This window comes from Rhineura floridana, chromosome 4 (genome assembly GCF_030035675.1).
Source record: "Rhineura floridana isolate rRhiFlo1 chromosome 4, rRhiFlo1.hap2, whole genome shotgun sequence".
Lineage (NCBI taxonomy): Eukaryota > Metazoa > Chordata > Lepidosauria > Squamata > Rhineuridae > Rhineura > Rhineura floridana.
In genome coordinates this window covers 23,012,370-23,031,476 of record NC_084483.1, presented here as the reverse complement: position 1 = coordinate 23,031,476, position 19,107 = coordinate 23,012,370, and the positions used below count along the sequence as shown (strand labels likewise).

Below are 19,107 nucleotides of genomic sequence, written 5' to 3'. Positions count from 1 at the left end.
AGGACATATACTATCCAAAGTATAAGACGACCAAACTATCATGTTTACAGTGGTTTAGATCCTCATTTCAGTTCGATGTATGAAACAGAGTTGCATTCATAGAATGGTTATACAACAACAGAAAAGAAGATAGAATAGGTTTCACTTTTGCTGCTTATGTGAATGAGTTAATCCCTCTTGAAGCCACCACTTGGAACTTTTGCAGCAGCATTCCTGCAGCATTTCAAGTGGCATAAATGTGATTTTTAGTTGTAGGGCTGTGTTGAACATACTTTGTGTTAACAGGGAATCGTATTTGGGGAAAGGATCTGAAAGTGCAACTCCATCATGTTGCTTGGTCTCCAGATGGCAGAACTCTACTCTTTGGAATGGCAAACGGAGAAATACACATTTATGACAAGAATGGGACTTTTATGGTAAATTCAGAAGTGTAGGCACTTAATAGTCTACTATTGGGTGGCTTCACTGTCCAGTTGTTCTCACAGTTGGGATGATTTTTCTAACCATTTCTGCCTGATCTACACTGGTGCAGCATAGTCATTGATGCTTATCCTTCTGTAATTATGTGCTTAAAAAGTGTTCTGCGGTCACCACAGGAATTGAAAACATTAGCATGTCTAGTGTTTAATAGAGCACAAATATAGAGACAGCTGGTTACAGCGACCAATGTAGGTGTTTTAACTGAAGTCAGTGGCATTAAATTGGATTGATGCAAGCACTCTGGCTAAATTGATTTGTGGATTGTAGCCTGTGTGTTAGCTGCCTTTTATATGATTTTTATGTATTCATATTTGAAAAAATATCTTGGTTTGCGTATAAACATATAAACTGAGTTCGTTGCTTCTATTCAGCAAACAAATGGAGTAAATCCCATTTAATGCAATGGATCTGCCTTTCACATAAGCCTGCATAGGATCAGAGTGCACATCTATTTCAGCCACACGTTAGTTTTCTCAAGTTCATTTTTACATATATTTCTTAAATGGTCATTTTAGATGAAAATGAAAATGAACTGTTTGGTGAATGTAACTGGAGCATTCAGTATTGCTGGAATACACTGGTATCCTGGAACAGAGGGCTACATTGAACCAGATTGTCCTTGCCTTGCTATTTGTTTTGACAACGGAAGATGCCAAATAATGAGACATGAAAATGATCAAAGTAAGCACAGTTTGTTATAATACCTCAAAAGGAGTTCTGTGAATTCAGGGCTGGAAGGTCTTGTTCAAGGGTGATATAACTGAAGTCTTGTTTCCAGTCATGCTTTTTGTAAGAGCTCTTTATTTCACTTTTCTTTTAAAAACTAATAACAACCAGATCCTGTCTTAATTGACGCTGCTCTGAATGTTGTGACTGTCCAGTGGAACCACTGTGGAAATGTACTGGCTATTGCAGGCTTCCAGAGGATACCTCCACAAGATAAAGATGTAAATGTAGTGCAGTTCTACTCTCCATTTGGTGAGGTAAAAGCATTTGTTTTGTTTTCCTATTTGATCCCATTTACAGTGGTTGATTAAAACAGTAGCCTATTAAAATCCCCCCAGCATTGTGTACAAGAGGCTCCCAGCTTCAGAGCCTTACTCTCCAGCTCATGGAGGGCATTGGAGAAGGTGAGGGATAGAGCTTAGAATGCTTGTCCCTGTTCTCCCATGCACAATGTTACTCTTGTTGGGATTAAATTAGGGTTTTCAAACTGTGTTCCAGGGAAGCCTAAGGTCCACAGAAGCTTTGAGGTCTAGTAAAGCTTAGATGGCTACAGAAGCTTAGGTGGCCAGTAAACTGAGTTTGAATCCTGTGAAGATGGAGGCTCTGTGGGTAGCTGGTTCCTGTGTCTGGAGGACAGGCCAGTTGCCTGTTCTGGATGGTATGGCACTTCCTCTAAAGGAGAAGGTACATAGCTTGGGGGTATTCCTGGACACTCCTTTGTCATTAGAGGCCCAAGTGACTTCAGTGGCTAGGAGTGCATTTTACCACCTTTGTCTGCCACACCAGCTATGTCATATCTACATCGGGATAACTTGGCCATTGTAGGCTATGCATTGGTAACCTTGAGGCTGGATTACTATAATGTGTTCTGTGGACCTTCCAGCTTGTGCAGAATGCAATGGCTAGACTGCTGATGGGGACAGGTGGCTGAGAGCATGTAACACCTCTGCTAAAACATCTACACTAGCTTCCTTTATCCTACCTGACCAGGTTCAAGGTACTTGTATTGATATGAAAGGAAATGGACTGCCTTCAAGTCGATCCCAACTTATGGCGACCCTATGAATAGGGCTTTCATGGTAAGCAGCATTTAGAGGTGGTTTACTATTGCCTTCCTCTGAAGCTGAGAGGCAGTGACTGGCCCAAGGTCATCTAGTGAGCTTCATGGCTGTGTGGGGATTCGAACCCTGGTCTCCCAGGTTGTAGTCCAGCACCTTAACCACTATACCACACTGGCATCTTGAGTCCAGGATACCTTAAAGGCCACTTGAACCCTTATATGCCAGCCTGATCACTGAGATCATCTGGAGGAGCCCTTTTAGTTGTCCCTTATCTTATATAGGCCCGACTGACCTGAACCAGAAGTCAGGCATTTAGTGTCATCAGTCCCATGCTGTGGAACATTCTTCCAGCAGAGATTCAGCAGGCACCCCCACTTTTCACTTTTTTTTTAAATTGAATTTTTATTAAAGTTTTAAACAATAAACATATACAGTAAACAATAAACATATACAGTGTTGCATCTTCCAAAAGTACACCAGTAAACTTTAGCACATCATGTGAAAAAACAGGTCCCCATTACAGAACATCTTCTCATTACGGAGTTGGATCTATATTGAACGAGTCTCACCAAAAGGAGAACTGAAGCATTGGCGGGCGCATAGTCTTACCTATGGTATTAACATACTTATCAAACTGGAACTACACAGCAGAAAACTTTTCATTTTTAATTGCTCACTTTTGACTTTCATGTGTGTCTTGAAGACTTTTTTTATGCCAACTGGCCTATGCAGTTATTTAAAATGTTTCTTAAGTGGCCAGGAGTAGTATTCTATCTGTGAGTGCATAATTTATTTGAGAATATTATTTCAAGAAATACAGGTGTGTAGAGCACAGTATGATAAAAGACTTCTTTCATCTTCCTATTACATTGTAAGAAGGTATAAGCCTTCTTGAGCTCACCCCTGTCTCCATTCTAGTCACACCCACAAAATATATTCAGTGTATTATATTGGTATTATTAAGCATTTGGAAATCGTAGTAATAATATATAACCAGTTAATGGATGATATTGTTTCAGCATCTGCGTACACTGAAAGTTCCAGGCAAGCAAGTGTCAGCTCTGTCTTGGGAAGGAGGAGGTCTAAAAATAGCGCTAGCTGTTGACCAATGTATTTATTTTGCAAATATCCGTCCAGACTACAAAGTAAGTAGCTACAGAGTTTTGATTTCACTAGACTGCTTATGACTTGATATGCTAGCACTACAGAAAGAGGTGCCTGAAATTATGATATTAAAGGGATCATCTTTGAGACATTTCGTCAAGGTCATAGCAAGGCCACTACTATATTTTGTTCTCCTGCTTGGAGAGAAGATGAAGGTTTATATCTAGAAATATCCCTCGTGTGAGGAGAGGAATGTGAATGTTGCAGGTAATAGCTGAGGATAGACAGCAGTAGGTGAAAGCCAGTGCAGACAGCCAGATTATTTGATTTGTTTTTTTAAAAAATACATTTTAAATTTATACATAATATTAGATTAGAATTATACTTAGGTATATAGAGTTATAACTGTGAAGCGTTCCTTGGCAGCATCTGTATTTTTTAAAAAGAACAGTGTTGTTGCCTTAAGGAATTAATTTATCCTGCTTTTGCCTTCTGCTGGTGGCACATTTATCTATTATTTACCTATTTACACAATTTACCTATACATGTTTTGCACAGTATCACTGCTTGAAAGTAAATTTATTTTTAGTGTTATCCGCTCTTAGCTGCTTTTGCCGTGTGCCCTAAAAGCATAGCTTGTAACAGCCTGGTGGCGAGAGAAGTGCCTATACTGAAGTGATTTCATGATATGGTAGTGGGGGTTGGTCTACTCAAGTGATAAGAAAGGGGGTCAGACATTTAAAGATTACTCTGATTTCTGATCATATTCCCAGCCATGGGAACCCATATTACCCTACCAGCACACTGTTGGGACTGGTTGTGCTGTTGCTGAATGTCAGGTTGCTCTACTATAAATGAACTACAATCCATGACTGCAACTTAGATAAGGATGACAAGACTTGGGTGGACAAGTTGGGAGGAGTTGTGGAATCTCCCTCAGATCTCTCCCATGGGGTTATCAGTACAACACCAACAGAAGCTTGATGGCCATTGCCTATAAAGATTCCATTCCTAGTGTCCTTGTCTAGTTGATCCCCATTTTTTAATGTTTGTACTTGTTAATGAGCAGTCAGGACATATTTACATGGTCTACCCCTGGAGATAGATGGATCCAGATGGGTGTCAGAGCTCATGTGGATTCATGGTACCCAAGATTATTTGAGCAGTTAGCACAATGACTTCTATACTACTTGTCCCACTGAGCAGAGCCCATTTCTCCCTTGCTGTCCCAGGATGGGGGTGATGAAGTAGTGGGGGCTATAGCTGAAATGCAAGTGGTAGAAAAATCTAGACAAATCAAGACAGGTAAAAGCTCATTTTAGAGCCTATGCTATGGCTGTGGTGGTGGTGAGGAAGCAATGCTTCACCACCATTGCATCTGTGCAGGGCTGTCTGAGCTTGGTGTGCAGAATAATGTTAAGGAACCAGTTCTCTAGGTTGGTATAGCACAGAAGCCCCTCTCCTGGTGCTGGTCTGACATAGGATGCAGCAGAACCTTGGCTGGTGCAGCTCTGCCCCCTGAAATGCCCCTTTTTAAGGTCCTCCACCAGCAGTAGTGTTTCCTTTGCCATACTTTCCATGGCTGGAGCAGGGGCCTCTATGGCAGCTGGAATACTTCCTCCTCCCCTCACCAGCAGAAGTCAGTCAGAAGTCCTCCAGCAGAATTAGTGTTAGTTCTGAATCAGTTGCTGGCTTTAATGTCCTTTAAACTAATTATCTTCAGTCTTCAGCATTTCCAATACATTTAGTTATGTGTCTTCCATAATGTATCTCTTGAGAAGAATATTTGTTAGTAGTAGGTCTGTACAATATATGTTCTATATGTTACTCTATACTATTAAGAACAAATAATGTTTTCTTTGTTAACAGTGGGGTTACTGCACTAATACAGTGGTTTATGCATATACACGACCTGATCGTCCAGAGTACTGTGTGGTCTTCTGGGATATAAAAAACAATGAAAAGTATTTGAAATTTGTCAAGAGTCTGATTTCCATAACTACTTGTGGGGACTTCTGCATTCTGGCAACAAAAGCAGATGAAAATCAACTTCAGGTATCATTAGTTACCTTACAACCCTCATTGAACATTTAATCCATTTTCATAATCCTGATGAAAGGTCCACTTGCCACCAATTCAGTTCCCTTCAGAGAATTAGGAGTTTAACAGCCTTCTTGTGGCAAGAACTAGTCAGGAGCTTTAGTTGAAAGCTTAGCTGGTTGTAAATCTTCAGAATGCTGATTCTGATTAGTTGTTATTGTTGTTGCTATTATTTCTGAACTGCCAGCCCCCCCCCCAAAAAAAGTGCTGCATAGAACATAAAACCAACTGTCACATGGAGAAAAACAAGGAAAGTGGGGTAAGGAAAGAAAATAGAGGAAACAGACAAATAAAATTATTTGAGAGAGAAAACTCCAACTCTCAGACAATGGATTTAAATTGATTAATACTTTTTCATAGTATGACTGTTATTTTTTTCTTGGCATTTGTGGTAATAGGCATACTGTTGAAATTGCTGGAATATTACTATAAAGTTTGGGTATATCCCCAAGTTTTCTTTTGCAGCCTTGGGAGAGGGACAGGGGGAGTGTGACTCTGTTGATTCTCCTTGATCTCTCAGCTGCTTTTGATACCATCGATCATGGTATCCTTCTGGGAAGACTCACGGAGTTGGGAGTTGGGGGTACTGCTTGGCAGTGGCTCTGCTCCTACTTGGTGGGTCGCCACCAGAAGGTAGTGCTTGGGGAACATTGCTCGATGCCCTGGACTCTCCATTGTGGAGTCCCGCAGGGATCGGTACTGTCCCCCATGCTTTTCAACATCTACATGAAGCCTCTGGGTGCGGTCATCAGGAGTTTTGGGGTGCGTTGTCATCAGTACGCTGATGACACGCAGCTCTATTTCTCCTTTTCATCCTCTTCAGGTGAGGCTGTTAACGTGCTAAACCGTTGCCTGGCCGCGATAATGGACTGGATGGGAGTTAACAGACTGAAGCTCAATCCAGACAAGACCGAGACGCTGTTGGTGAGTGCCTTCTCTGCCCAGATGGAGGATGTTCATCCTGTTCTTGATGGGGTTACACTCCCCTTGAAGGAACAGGTGCGTAGCTTGGGAGTTCTTTTTGATCCTTCCTTGTCACTTGAGGCCCAGGTGGCCTCGGTGGCACGGAATGCTTTTTACCATCTTCGCTTGGTAGCCCAGCTACGTCCCTATCTGGACAGTGATGACCTCGCCTCAGTTGTTCATGCTCTGGTAACTTCTAGACTGGACTACTGCAATGCGCTCTACGTTGGGCTGCCCTTGAAGACTGTTCGGAAACTACAGCTAGTCCAGAATGCAGCGGCCAGACTGCTGACGCGGACCAGAAGGTCCGCTCATATAACACCTGTTCTGGCCCGTCTGCACTGGCTTCCTATTTGTTTCTGGGCTAGATTCAAAGTGCTGGTTTTGACCTATAAAGCCCTACACGGCATGGGACCGCAATACCTGGTGGAACGCCTCTCCCAATATGAACCTACCCGGACACTGCGCTCGACATCTAAGGCCCTCCTCCGGGTGCCATCCCATCGAGAAGCTCGGAGGGTGGTGACTAGAACCAGGGCCTTTTCTGTGGTGGCCCCCGAACTGTGGAACAGCCTCCCCGATGAGGTGCGCCTGGCGCCGACGCTACTATCTTTTCGGCGCCAGGTGAAAACCTTTTTATACTCCCAGGCATTTTAAAGTGTGTTTTAATAGCATTTTCATTATTATTCTGTATCCTGGATGTTGTTTGGTTTCTTTATTATTTGTTTGTTTTGTTTTTTGATTTATTGTATTTATACATTGCTTGTTTTTATCTTTTTTTACACTGCCCAGAGAGCCTTCGGGCTTAGGGCGGTATATAAATTAAATTAAATAAATAAAATAAAAATAAAATACTGTATTTGTGGGGCATTGGTTTTTTAGCTTTCCATGATGTCTGCATGATTATATAAAGCAACTCTTTCTTAAAATCTCTAAATCCAAGAAATGTGGCCTCCTTTGAAGTTGAGAGCATGGTTCTGAATTTTGAAACTGGATACAGTTAGGAAGAATTGTCCAATAATTCAATCAGTAGTGTAAGCATACTGCAAAATATGAGGGTTGTATTCAACATAGTGCTAAGTTGAATGTTCCATCAGTGCAAGGATTTTTCCTTGTGCAACAAAACATTCTCTTCTCTCTTCTCCTCCTGCACGCATTCCAAATCTGTTCTGGGGTTTCCCCAGCTGTCCTGAGCAGCTTTGAGGATGACACAGGCACACATGGGAGGAAGAGCATGGAAGTCGTTCCACTACCACAAGAGTTTAGTTGAATACTTCTGTGGATATAGAAACAAAATTTTCTACAACAATTAATGTTAATGATTTGTGAGCCCATATGCAGCAGTTGCTTTAGAAATCCAACAGACTTGCATGTTCTTTGTTTTTATATATACTTGATTTAATTGCTATTGCTTTACTTGCCAACATATTATTTCCCATATCTCTTGTAAAATGCTTACAAAGGAGGAGCATGAGACTGACTCTCTTGGTGCAATGGTAAAACAGTTCTTTTACTTACAGTGTTAACTGGTAGTGTGATGATTGTATTATATGATTTACCATTTATATATATTGACACCCGTTTCACTGAATTATAGTTTCTGGAACAGCCCCTTTAGGTCTATGCTGTTATATGGAGAGTGATAGTACATTTGACCTTTCTTGAAGGACATATAAACCAACAAAATTAATACAAAAACATCAAGAACACATGAAAATTACAAAGTAAGGTACACAATAAAACTACCAGAATTTAAAAAGTACTTTAAAGGCCTGGAAGAATAGGACGGTTTTTGCCTGGTACATCAAAAATGCAAAGAAAGCACCTGGCATACTTCTTTGGGGAAGCATTTTTATAACTGTGGTGTCACCACTAAAAAAGTCATCTCCCTAATCATCATATGCTTTTTCAGAGCTTGGAAAAGTTACTTTTTTGAACTACAACTCCCATCAGCCCCAGCCAGCATGGCCACTGGATTGGGCTGATGGGAGTTATAGTTCAAAAAAGTAACTTTTCCAAGCTCTGCTTTTTCTCTGGTGGTGGATATTCCCGTAGAAGGCCTCAGTCCAATATCTTTGCATCTGGGCAGATTGATGTGGACATTCCTAAGGGGAGGGGGTAAGGATTGTAGATGATCAGCATACTCCCCCTCCATCTGTTAGTAGAAACACTCCAAGCCTTTATTTCTAACTTAGAATTTCCCTCTTCTTTCTACTCCACTTTGCTATAGCACAGTGGTCTGTTAGCTTCAATTTTAGAAATGGCCAAGCTTTATATTGAGGTGCTAGCTAAAAATTGATGCTTTTTGAAGGATCACCTACAGCAGTATTTCTAAATTGTTGAAATTCTACCCCTTCCTTAACTTTTCTCAAAGACCAGTTTGCTTACATTTTTGTGATAATGAGAAGTGATGCTGTCTTAATCTAAAGACTTGGTGGCACGAGGAACCTGTAAAATACAGCAAGCTTGAAGTAAAGTATTGCAAACTGAATATCTACATATGGCTTATGTACCATTGCGCCTGTGGTAGTGGTGTTGTCAAGGTCTTTTTCTGTTGGGTGGGATCCAGATTTGGTTTGTTGAGCTTTGTTCCTATTGGAATAAATGGGACTTCATGGACAGAGAAATCCACTCGGGAAGCTGGCGGAAGGGATGCTGGCGGAGGAGGAGCCGGTGGGAAGCTCTGAGGCATCCATTTGTTGTTCAGGAGCTGCCAAGCTGGCTGAACATTGGCTCAGCTGGAAGCTGCGTGCAGGAATGGAAAGGAAAAAGCCGGCTCTTATAAATACTCCTACTGGCAAGTAAGCATTCCCCATTGACTTCTATTATAATTATTTTCTTAGCCCGACCTTTTTTTCAGTGTAACTTTGGTCTGGGTCGGGACCCACAGGAGCTCTCCGAATGGGAGTTGGATGTGGCATAAGACACCCCCCTGGCTCCTCCTCTTACATGCCCCTGGAACGCCCCTTTTTCAGGCCTTTCACTGGCACCCCCCACACACTACGACTAAGCCAGGTGAGGGGCTTCTGTCAGCCGTGCCAGCAGAACCAGGACCCTGCCAGCATTGCCGGGGTCCACCATATTCACCACTCCTACAAGTTGGTTTTCACCTGTAGTTGTGTCTAACTTTTCACATTGATTTCAGTGGGACATAAGTGCAGCTAATTTATTCTAGATCCAACCCATTGGATAATCAAATGGTTTCAGTAGTGATTTGTAGCATAATATTTTGTGCTTTGTCCTCTCATAAGCAGTGACATTTTGTTGAAAATGAGTAGTTTCCCCTTCAGGGAATGCTTTTAATTGAAAGGTCTCTAGCTTGATTCTAATGAAACATGAGTTCTGCTTTTTTCTTCTCATCCTAAAGATAAAACAATATTATTTTGTTATTTGATAATATTTCTTTGACATATTTCCTTACCTAATCTATACAAGTTGAGTTCAGTATAAACTGAGTTGCTGATCACAGTGGAGAATGTTGGAATTTCCTTTTGACAATTATGCGTTTTTATTTTTCTGTAGTATGTACTTGTTCTCTGCAATTCCATTGGTACTCCTCTGGATCCAAAATATATTGACATTGGTAAGCAGATGTTCAGAGTTCTGTTGTATTCATTATGCTTCTTAATCCCTTACTCCAGATTGTTTTGAATTGCAATGGCTGTTTAAAGCTGCTAGATAGTTATTTAACAGAGTTTGCAAACTGTTGTTAAGTGTCCTGAAACATTTGCAAATTGTAGGCTGGTGTACCTACTTACTGCAATTTTTGTATCAACTTCTTTTGAAACTAATTACAAAAGTGACTGTGTGTTGGATCCAGACAGGCCCTTACTTCTGATTTCAGAAGGGACTGTGATCCAGCTGAAACCTCCACTGGAAGAAAGGGCAGAGGTGATTTTCACCAATTTTCTCTTCCCCCTGAATCCCTCCCCAGCCACCACCCCACTGTTCCAGAGGATCCCCCAGCCCTCTGGAGCAGCTTTACAGGGGGCTGCAGGAAAATCACTTCCCCCATTTTATGTCCATGGGAACATCCCATGAGTAGCACTCTACTCATGTTTATCTTGATCTAACTCCTTGTATATTGATATTTCTGTTCAAAATGTCAGTGTGTAATAAGCTGCACAAGTAGAACTTGGTTTTTAAACCAATTTTTTAAATTGACAAAGCATAGTGGGTGTTATCAAGTGGTGTCCCCCTGCTGACAGAAGGTTCTTTGATCCAGGAGAGGATTCGTTCAGCAGAATTGGGGAGGGAGGTGATTTTGTTACTCTTCTTCCGCCCTGGAGTCCCCTGCACCACTACCCGTGCTATTCCAAAAGGTCCCCTAACGCTCTGGTTCACATGGGATGGATATAGAAGACTTTAGTAAGGAGAGGGAATCGGTGATAATTGCCTCCCTCTCCATAGATAAATACCGGTAGTGATACAACCTAATAATAACAATCATAATAATGAATAATGTGTAGCATTTAAAGGTGCTTCACATACATCATCCTTACAGTAGGTAAGGTAGGTCTTATTGCAGATGAAGGGTTTCCTAAGACCACCTAGTGAGGTTGTGGCTGGGATGAGATCTCAAACGTTGATTTTGTGGATGACAGCTCAAAAACCTTGTGATTCTCCAGATGTTGCTGGACTATAGTTTCAGACATCCCTGACCATTGACCCTGCTGGCTGGGGCTGGCGTGAGTTGAAGTCCAACAGCATCTGGAGGTGTGCATGTTCCCCATTCCCTTACCACATCAAAACAACTGTTTATATGCGTATGTGATATAAATATATATATTCTTAGAAAGTGCTTATTTTGTGCTGACTTTTTAAAGAACGCATCTGCCATTTTATTAGGCATATTGCAAATCATTTCCCAACTATCACTAACACATGGACATGTTATTCATGCAAATCCAGTCTTTAAAAATTATTTTATTTCCAGGTTTCAGTAACATAGTTGAGTCTAACTTGCAAACTGATTTTCCAAAGCAAGTTCCAATTATTTTTAATTCTGCGTTTGTATGCAGGATCATCAAAGAGTAATATTTGTCAGCTCTCAATAGGATGCATTTAAAATGTATTTAACATGCTAGCTGCTTCTAACAACACAGCTTGGTGGGGAGGGTAAAAAACAGTTCCCCCTTAATATGTCAATTTCAGTGTTCTATTGCTCATTCCTTATTTGACCTGCCATATTTTAACTTTCATCAAAACAACTGGCAGCTAAACCTCAGTAGAGATTGTTGACTGCACTGTTTATAGTTGGTGGTATGTCTTAGGGCAGCAAAATGAATAATATGTGGTCCTCCAGAGGTCATTTGGCTCAGACTCCCATCAGGGCCAGCCAGTGCAGCCAGCGGTCAGGGATTGTGAGTGCTGGGTAGTCCAACAACATCTGAGAATTCTACAAGTTCCCTGTCTGTGCCCTAAATCAAGTGATGTGGGGTGGAAACTTCTACTGCTATGTTTTTCTGCAGAAAAGTTTCAATTTTTAGAAATGCATTGTTTTGTAAAATTAGCTACATAAAGAATGAATGCAATGTAAGTCAAATAGGGCAACTGAAATGGATACAGTAAAAATCAACTCTAAAATCAAACTTATGTTACTTTTTAAAAGTTAATTGTCTATAGGAAGCGCATATAGTATGAAATAAACAAGAAATCGGTCTTTTAGTATGGCAGCACCTCTTCTCTGGAAATTCCTTGCATGTTCTGTGCATCTGTTTGAGCACACATAGATCTTTGAATCAGGCCATGAGAACTGCAGGGGTTTCCTATAGATGACATTGGCATCCAAGAGAAGCCAGTGTTGTGCCTTCCAGATGTTACTGGACTACAGCTCTTACCATCCCTGACTATTGGCCATGCTGGCTGGGGCTGATGGGAGTTTTCAATCCAACAGCATCTTGAGGGCATCATGTTGGCTACCCCTGTATGCAACCCACTTCTTATCTTGGTCTAAAAGAGTTTGCATCAAAACTTTCAATTGATCTATTCAAATTGTGTTTTTGTTTGGCTTTTATAATAGCACCACTGTTTGTTATCATGACCAAAACCCAAGTGATAGCAGCTTCAAAAGAAGCATTTTATATCTGGCAATATCGAGTAGACAAGAAGCTCACAGCGATGGAAATTAACCAGGTAGCACGGACTAGAAAAGAAGGCAAAGAAAGGTTTGTTCTCTGGTTTTGTAGCTTTTCCCCCCTGTATTGTACTGGTTGCCTCCTACTGTTATCTTTATAACATTTGATTTATAAGTAAACTCATAGAAATACTTGCTTTGTAAATAGTATCTGCCTGCATCCCAGACAGGGGGGAGACTGAACTATCGCCTCTCCTTCAGCCTGTCAGTAGCTCTTCATTGTGTTTTCATGCATTGATATATATGGCTATACTGTTCAGATGTGTGTTTTTTGGCTGTATATGGAATTTTGGAATATTGTTTCTTATAATAAAAAGAAGAAAAAGCTCTTCATTGCCATTATAGCAAATTTACTATAGCTGCTGCTGGGGCACTTCTTTACACCACTGTGTTTCTTCCCCTAACATCCTCCTGTGCCTATTCTGCATTGTTCAGGAGAGCCCCGCAGTCGCTCCAGAGATGTTTTTTGGCAATGGAGGTGGCTGCAGGGGACAGAGTTTTCCTTCTGAGAATTTCTTTATGTTTAGGATCCAAGCCTATATCTTTTTGTAATACCCGGAAGATACCCTGATTTCAGGAATAATAATTGAAATTTAGGATTATTTGCTTTGATAATTTCTTCCAACCAGATTGCTGTATCTCTTTCCACTATAGCAGATACTTGTTCCCCACCCCCTCCAAAATCCAATCCTTCTCCTGTACAATATTTTCTTGTTTTTTTCCAGGATTTATCATGTAGATGACAGCCCTTCTGGAGCAGGTGAAGGAGTGCTTGATTATGCTAAAGCCCTACAAGTAAGCTCTAGTTTTAACAAATACCTTGTTTTGCCAATCTGTGAGGAAAGCCATTTTGAGTTGTTTGTTTTAAAAATTTAAAGGTGCATGATAATCCTTTTGTTGGTTTTTTTTAAAAAATTGTTCAATTTTATATCTCAAATAATTACTTTCCTTCCTAAACATTATCAATTCTTGCTAGTGGTTTTGTTTGCACCTTTATTTTGAAAAATAAATCTGCTTTTGGAGATTAAATGTATATCTGATATGGTTTCAGGGAACGCGGGATCCAATTTGTGCAATAACAGCTTCTGATAAGACACTTATTATTGTAAGTACCAAATATGCTATTTGCTTACTGAACAGTATTTATATATTATTTTTTAGTCATAAATGGTTCTTTAAAGCACTTCACAGGAATAAAATTAGATTTATAGCTGGATGGTATTGCCCTCACAATGATGGATCCAGAATCCCTAGTGCTATTTCCAGTAGTGGATGGCATGGTGGTGTGGTAACGCTCACATGACCTCTATTGGGTCACATTGCTACTCCTTACCAGGTGGTAGAAGAAGAGGCACGAAATCACTATGGTGCAAATCCACCAGCACAGCCAATCCATCACTCCTCTTGGTACATTTGCAGTGTCCTGACCTTCCTGCTAACTTGCATCTCCACTTCTACCTCTCACTAAGCAGCTTTGATGCAACCAACCGGAGGTCAGGTGAGCTCTGCCACACCACAGTATTGTCTGTTACTGGCTATGCCTCGGAGCATAGAGAAGGTGCAAAACTACAGATAATCAAGTTGACCCTGGCAATTACAGTGTCTCAGGCGCAAAAGTTTATATACGAAAGGCAGCTGCAGTAAACACTGATTGTAAAATGAAGCAAAGGGGTTCAAGCATGAAAATGAAGGTTCACTTGTTTACATGCTCATTCAGCATTGGGGAAGTGAGCATGTGCGAAAGATTTTTTTTTTGAAGGGACAAAATTCAAAGATATCCCACCAGAGGATGACACATCACACTGTTCCTCCACCACCAGCTTCTCTCTCTCTCTCTCGCACGCACACACGCACGCACCAGTAGGCAGGAACAGTTGAGCTATGGGGGCAAAGGGGTGGGGCTGCAGATAAGATCAAACTTTATCTGCAACCCAGCCCGCTTTCCTTCCACTGCTCAGCTATACCCACTGAGCAGCATCTATTTTCTTTGGAATGAGGAACAGGGGAGGTAACAGCAGCTGCATACCATAAGACTAAGGGTCTCATGCAGCCTACTGGCTGCAGGTTGCCCACCTGTGGCTTAATCCAACATTTATGGTGTGTTTAAAACATTTTCTATTAGGAAGGGAAGAATTCTCATATTGCCTCGCTATTTAAAAGTTGTTTTTCTCCAGGGACGAGAAACTGGCACCATTCAGACTTACAGACTTCCCAATGTTGGCTTGATTCGGAAGTATCTCCTAAACTGTCGGCCTTATCAGATGTCTTTGAATTGCACATCCAGGTAAGACAGAAGTTTGGTTCTAAAATATCTTCTCAGTTTTAATATATAGTTCGACTGGGATACATTCAGTTGGGATGTATTTTATTAGTTAAAATATTAAAAAATTATTCTAGGATATGGAATTGTTTGGAGATTGCCATACTATGTTGGAGACAAGGCTTTTAACAGGCTGGAGAGAAAGGATGAAAAGTTACCTGAGGGGAAGGGGATGCAGGCAGAAAATGGTGATGGGAGAAGGGCTGAGCGCTACTCCTATCAACTCTCCTCCTACAAATGTTCCCTTTTCTCCCACTAGCATTATGAGGCAAACACCAGTTTGAGAATCCTATGTTTACCTTTTCATATGTACTGTTCCCCCCAGTTCTATTTGTTGTTAAAATCTACTGTGAGAAAAGTCTGCACTGTAAACTACCGTATATTCCAGCGTATAAGACGACTGGGCGTATAAGACGACCCCCAACTTTTGAGAAGACTTTCCTGGGTTCGGCCCTTACTTGGCATAAACCAACTGAAGGGCCTCAGTTAGACAGGCCCCATTGGTTTCAGTAGGTCTACACTGGTTAGAACTAACACTGGATAAAATCCTATGTGCGCACTGACTCAAGAGTAAACCCAATGGTACTGGGCGGTGCTTAGGGCTGCATCCGACGCTACTCAGAAGAGACCCACTGAAATTGGTGCAACTAAGCCAGCTACCTCTACTAGTTTCCATGGGGCTACTCTCGAGTCAGGACGAAGCAGGGCCGAACGGCACCCCCGCAGGCACACTGACTCGGGCAGCAAACCCGGTAGAACTCGGCCCGAGAAGGCCGGCGCGACACCGGATCGGGGCCACCGGTCATCGGCGGGAAAGAGACAAGGAGAAAGCCTCACCTTCGTCGGAATCCCGCGCACGGCCGCTACGCTCTCCATCCTCTTCATCGGCGGGGCTGTCCAGCTCCTCCTCCTCGAAGCTCTCGGCGGCGGCGGTGGGGCCCATGCTGGCGGGCAGCGCAGTGGAGGCGGCGGCGGCGGGGGACGGAGGCCCCGGCGGCGGCAGCGCGGGAGAAACCAGCGCTGCGACGCTCATGGCCGAGGAGGAGGAGGAGGAGAAGGCTCCGCCGCCGCCGCCCAAGGCACCCGGTGCTTTTTTCCTCACAGCGGCGAGCCGGTTTGTTGTTGGTTTTTTTTTTTAACTCCCTACCACAGGCAGCCGCAAGCTGCCCCCCCCGCCTCCTACGCGCAGGCGCGCGAACCACTTCCGCTCCTTCCTTTCCTTCTTTCCTTGGCTGGCTTCTTCCTCCCTTAGTTGTGTTTGGACCACTGCGCCACCCGTAGGGTGTAAGGCGCGGCGATACTCCGGCGGCGTTTGCAGCCGTAGACTTAATGTTTTAGACTCACGTGCCCGCCAAGCGTCTCCGGGGTCAGTTTGGGAGCCCTTCCTCGGCCCGCCCACTTTTGTTTCTTGTAGAAGACAGCAATGCCTCAGTTGGCGAAGTACCCGTATATTCCGGCGTATAAGACGACACCCGGCGTATAAGACGACACCCGACTTTGGAGAAGATTTTCCGGGGTTAAAAAGTCATCTTATACGCCGGAATATACGGTATGTTATTTTTAATCTGGGATAGAATAGTACTATTTTTCCCAGGTAGCATGCCATCTGGTGAGAGTAGTGCCACCTGGTGTCTGAAGGCAGGAATCCACAGGAGTCAAGACTTGAGCTGCCCCTTCCGGTCCTCACTCCAGTCCATTCCTGCCTTCGTCCGAGGCAGTTCCTTACATCCTTAGCTCTGCTAATCCTTGCTTGTAGTGAGGAGTGAGTCATACTGTGTGTGTGAGTGAGAGTTTTGTGGATTGTGTGGGAGTGGGTTTTGTGGGTTACCTTGGCCATTTCTCCCCCTTATCATCCTGCTTGGGCCTTCCCCGCATCCATAGCGGGACTCCGCTAATGGTTCTTCTCCCTTCCTCCTCCACGGGGCTTGCGGCTATAGCCCTGATGGTTCCCACTCCCTGAGGCTTCGCTTCTGGTTCCTCTCCTTTCTCCACAGGTTTGCTGTTGTGCTGTTACCGTCCCTGTTCCCCCTCCCTCACCAACTCTGTTTCCTAGAGCTTGTGGCTGTGGATGTCCCTTCAGCCCGTGGCGGGGCACTTCCCTCCTTCAAAGCCTCTGAGCTTGTTGCAGCAGCCTTGGGTTTTAGCCCAGATTGTCCTGTTTTTTCTCCTGGAGCTTGCAGCTGTGGCCCTGGGCCTCTGCTGAGGCGGCAGCAGCGCCTAGCAGTGGTCCTGTAGTACCATAGGCACGCAGACCCTGCTGTAGCTCGCAGTTGCAGCTTCCTAGAAGCTTGGGTTCCCTTCTCTCCACTTCAGTTTACTGCGCCTTTCTCTTTCCCTCCCTTTTTTGGTCTTGGCCACCATTTTGGTTAGGTTCTTGCCCTTTCCTCCTCTGTCTGTCATTTTGTTTGCCCCAATTTTTTCCTGCTCTTTTTCTCTGCCCAAGTTTTTCCTGCTGTTTTTTTGCTGTACTCCTGTTTATCTGGGCTGTATTTTTATGTTATTTCTCCTTTCCTCTGTCTCGGATAGAAGGTAGGGAGAGTTCAAATTTTTTTTATTTTTTTTTTAAAGGATTTTGTGCTTTGGGCTTCACCACACCCTTCTACCACGTGTGTGTGTTTTCAGCCCCCAATTACCACACATCCCCCTTCTAGTGCATATATTGATATCTGGATACCACACCCCCACTACCTGTGCATGTGTTGAATTTGGATACCACACCCCGCTACCGTGTGCACATATCTTCATGTGTGTGATACCTAGGTGCCACACCCCTCTACAGTGTACGTGTACACCATGGCTGATACAGCTCCAACTGTCTCCTTTAATGACCAGTCCTGCAAGGGAGCACTGTCACCTTCTTCTCAGTCTTGGTCACTTCAGGCCCATTTCCACAGGCACCAGTAGAAGAACCTGATGGCTCCTCTAGAGGGCCACAGTCAAGTCAAGACGTATGAATTGCTTCAAGAACTACGTGGTAATATAAGGGTTACACTAGGGGATGGCCCTGCAATATTTTTATTTGGAAGTATTTCCAAGAGTAGCAGCACAGAGCTCCAGTTTGGTCTTCTGAACAGCTACAGTCCTTTATAAATGAATGTGTAAATAATTGGATTTACCCAATGAATTCTTGAGGAGTTTGAAGGTTCCCTAGAGGATGACCTTATTGTTACCATGCTCGGTAAACATAAATAAATAAGTTAACATACATTAAGATGAATATGTCTTTTCAAGTTACATGAGGTTTTAGCCCTGTCTATTTCAACGGTATAATTGCTGCTCTTCTCACCAGGGTTTTTAGTTTATTACCAAAAGGAACTCTTAGAAGGTGGTGATGGTTCAGTTATTTTCCATATGAGTCCGGCCATCACTGTGGGTTATAGCTCCACCTATCGTGCGAAGGCAAGAATGTTTTTGAAGTCAAGACTAGGGGCGTCAAGCCCCTCCCACTCTCCAGTTCATTCTTGCCTTCGTACGAACAAGATTGATATTTCTATAGCGTAGCATTTAGCTAAGTCTTTTGTGTTGTTTGTATTTGTCTGACAGGGTGTGGAGGTAGTGTTACTTGTGTGTTTCCCGAGTGTTTTCCTTCCCTCTGTCTTGTATCTAACGTTATTTTGTCCATCTTCTGGGGAATTTCCTTGGGGGGGGGGTTTCCCTTGCCTGGGCCATTTATTTTCCTGTCCCTTTGTACATGGCCCTCAGAGAGACCGCGGCTGCGGTTTTCTCTACTCCCTGCGGGAGCTTGCGGCTGCAACTCCCTGCTTTACTCGTCGTTTGTCTCGTGCCCTTACGACACTAGTTCCCCCTGGGAGCCTCCCTTGTGGCTTATCCCTGCCTGTACCTGGCCGTTTGAGAAAGTCCTTCCTAGGTCCTCCCGCAATTTTTTCCTCACGGTGGTACCCCTTTTTAAAAAAAAATTCTTTTTTCGCCGAGAGCCGACGACTGCGGCCCCCCTTTTTGCGGCTTTACCCACTATACTGCCTTTTGAGCCTCGCTGCCTTGGTTCTCACACCGCACCGGCCTCTGCAGACGGCGGCTGTGGCTGTTTTCATACGGCTGTCATAGCAGCTGCGATTTCTTTTTCCTAGCCGTCCCCTGATCGTTTTCTGTGCCGTGTTTTAGCCTATCAGCCCCGCGGCGGCAGCACAAGACGGCGTACCTCAGGCCACCATTGCCACTTCTTCACTGTCGCCATCTTCGATCATATTTTCCCGTGC

At 43.2% G+C, this 19,107-nt stretch overlaps 1 protein-coding gene across 2 annotated transcripts in view; it reads left to right on the top strand.

Moving 5' to 3' along the window:
* The window catches only part of WDR35 (WD repeat domain 35), a 55,670-nt gene that overhangs the window by 9,172 nt on the left and 27,391 nt on the right, over positions 1 to 19,107 (top strand). For both annotated transcript variants that reach the window (XM_061622645.1, XM_061622646.1), the window contains exons 6-15: positions 286 to 416; positions 996 to 1,161; positions 1,318 to 1,463; positions 3,287 to 3,412; positions 5,241 to 5,426; positions 9,957 to 10,017; positions 12,457 to 12,601; positions 13,296 to 13,365; positions 13,622 to 13,675; positions 14,745 to 14,854. In XM_061622645.1, the coding sequence (XP_061478629.1) occupies positions 286 to 416; positions 996 to 1,161; positions 1,318 to 1,463; positions 3,287 to 3,412; positions 5,241 to 5,426; positions 9,957 to 10,017; positions 12,457 to 12,601; positions 13,296 to 13,365; positions 13,622 to 13,675; positions 14,745 to 14,854 (1,195 nt within the window). The remainder of the gene's footprint in view (positions 1 to 285; positions 417 to 995; positions 1,162 to 1,317; positions 1,464 to 3,286; positions 3,413 to 5,240; positions 5,427 to 9,956; positions 10,018 to 12,456; positions 12,602 to 13,295; positions 13,366 to 13,621; positions 13,676 to 14,744; positions 14,855 to 19,107) is intronic.